This window comes from Nicotiana attenuata, chromosome 7 (assembly GCF_001879085.1).
Source record: "Nicotiana attenuata strain UT chromosome 7, NIATTr2, whole genome shotgun sequence".
In the NCBI taxonomy this organism is placed as follows: Eukaryota; Viridiplantae; Streptophyta; class Magnoliopsida; order Solanales; family Solanaceae; genus Nicotiana; species Nicotiana attenuata.
Genome location: NC_031995.1, coordinates 16,524,875 through 16,526,101, shown reverse-complemented (window position 1 = coordinate 16,526,101; position 1,227 = coordinate 16,524,875). Strand labels below are relative to the sequence as shown.

The 1,227-nt window shown below is 39.6% G+C and overlaps 1 protein-coding gene across 1 annotated transcript; it reads right to left on the bottom strand.

Annotated features, from left to right (window-relative positions):
* On the bottom strand, positions 359–1,213 carry LOC109229864. Its single transcript, XM_019395414.1, has one exon. The coding sequence runs from the start codon at positions 1,211–1,213 to the stop codon at positions 359–361; it is 855 nt and encodes a 284-aa protein (XP_019250959.1).

Here is a 1,227-nt window from a genome sequence, read left to right as displayed (position 1 = left end):
CATCTGATAGTAGAGCTATTAATGATGCAGTGAATGAATTGAGCATCTATTTGAATCACATCTATTTGCCATACATTACTGTCCACTAGTAACCATATTCTCCCATTAACTGCATGATCATAGTTATGAACTAGTTCCCAATTTGTTGCAATCTTAGGGGCAATAACAGAAGCTTTTTGTTGTTTGATTCTAGTCTCTACTAAACCAGCTAAAGAAATATGATGTTCTTTGAGGTATCTACCCAACTCCTTCTGTTTATATCTTTGGTTTGCTCCCCTCACATTCCACATGAGAACATTCATTTAGAAGGACCTGATGTACCACCTCTATCTGGTGGTTGTCTATCCCCTGGGCCTCCTCATAACACTTCAAAAGTGTTCTGTGTGATAATTGAAAAATCAGTACCACCTACATTTGTTCTGGGAGTTAAAACACTGTTTTTGTCTCTCAATATACTATTCTCATGCCTTTTAGCCTGTGTTATGCCCTGTGCAATATCCACTGATTTTCCAGCCATTATATTATGAACTACTGTAGGGGCAGCTTGAGTTATGGGAGATACTGTTTCAACACAATTAGTGTTTGTTTCAGTTAGCTCTTGAGGCTTACTTGTGTTCTGCTTTATACTGCCTTTGCTTCTCCACTCCTTTGCTGGCTGATGAGCTTTGCTATTTACTTTCTGAATTTTCTGAGGCCTCCCTTGAACTTCCTCATTGTGTTTGCATATATGGCCCAACTGTTGACAATCAGAGTAGAATTCAGGTTGCCATTCAAACCGCACCACTTGCTTGTACATCTTTCCACAAGGATCTTGTATTGTGACTCCAGTTGGTAGTGGCTTAGTAATGTTCACTTCAATCAACATCCTCGCAAATGAGATTCTCGACTGATTAGCTGTACATTCATCAGCAAATAGTGGCACTCCAATGGCACTTCCCAGCCTGCTTAGAGAGTCTTTTCCCCAGTAAGCCATAGGCAAATTGGGAAAAGAGACCCATAGGGGAATCTCTTTGAGAAAAGCTGTATCGAATTCAACATCAGGAGACCATTTCTTCAGGATAATAGGTCGATTATTAATCGTGTAAGACCCTCCATATAGGACTTCCTTGAGGTCATCTTCCTCTTTGAATTTGGCAATGAAATAGCCTTTTTCATGCCAAAACAATTCAAAGCATGAGGCTTTTGACCAATTGTGATTAATATATCGCTTCATCTGATTATAGCCTG

Bases quoted from the DNA above. Each gene is read 5' to 3' on its own strand.
- LOC109229864 (XM_019395414.1), bottom strand. From the start codon at position 1,213: ATGAAGCGATATATTAATCACAATTGGTCAAAAGCCTCATGCTTTGAA.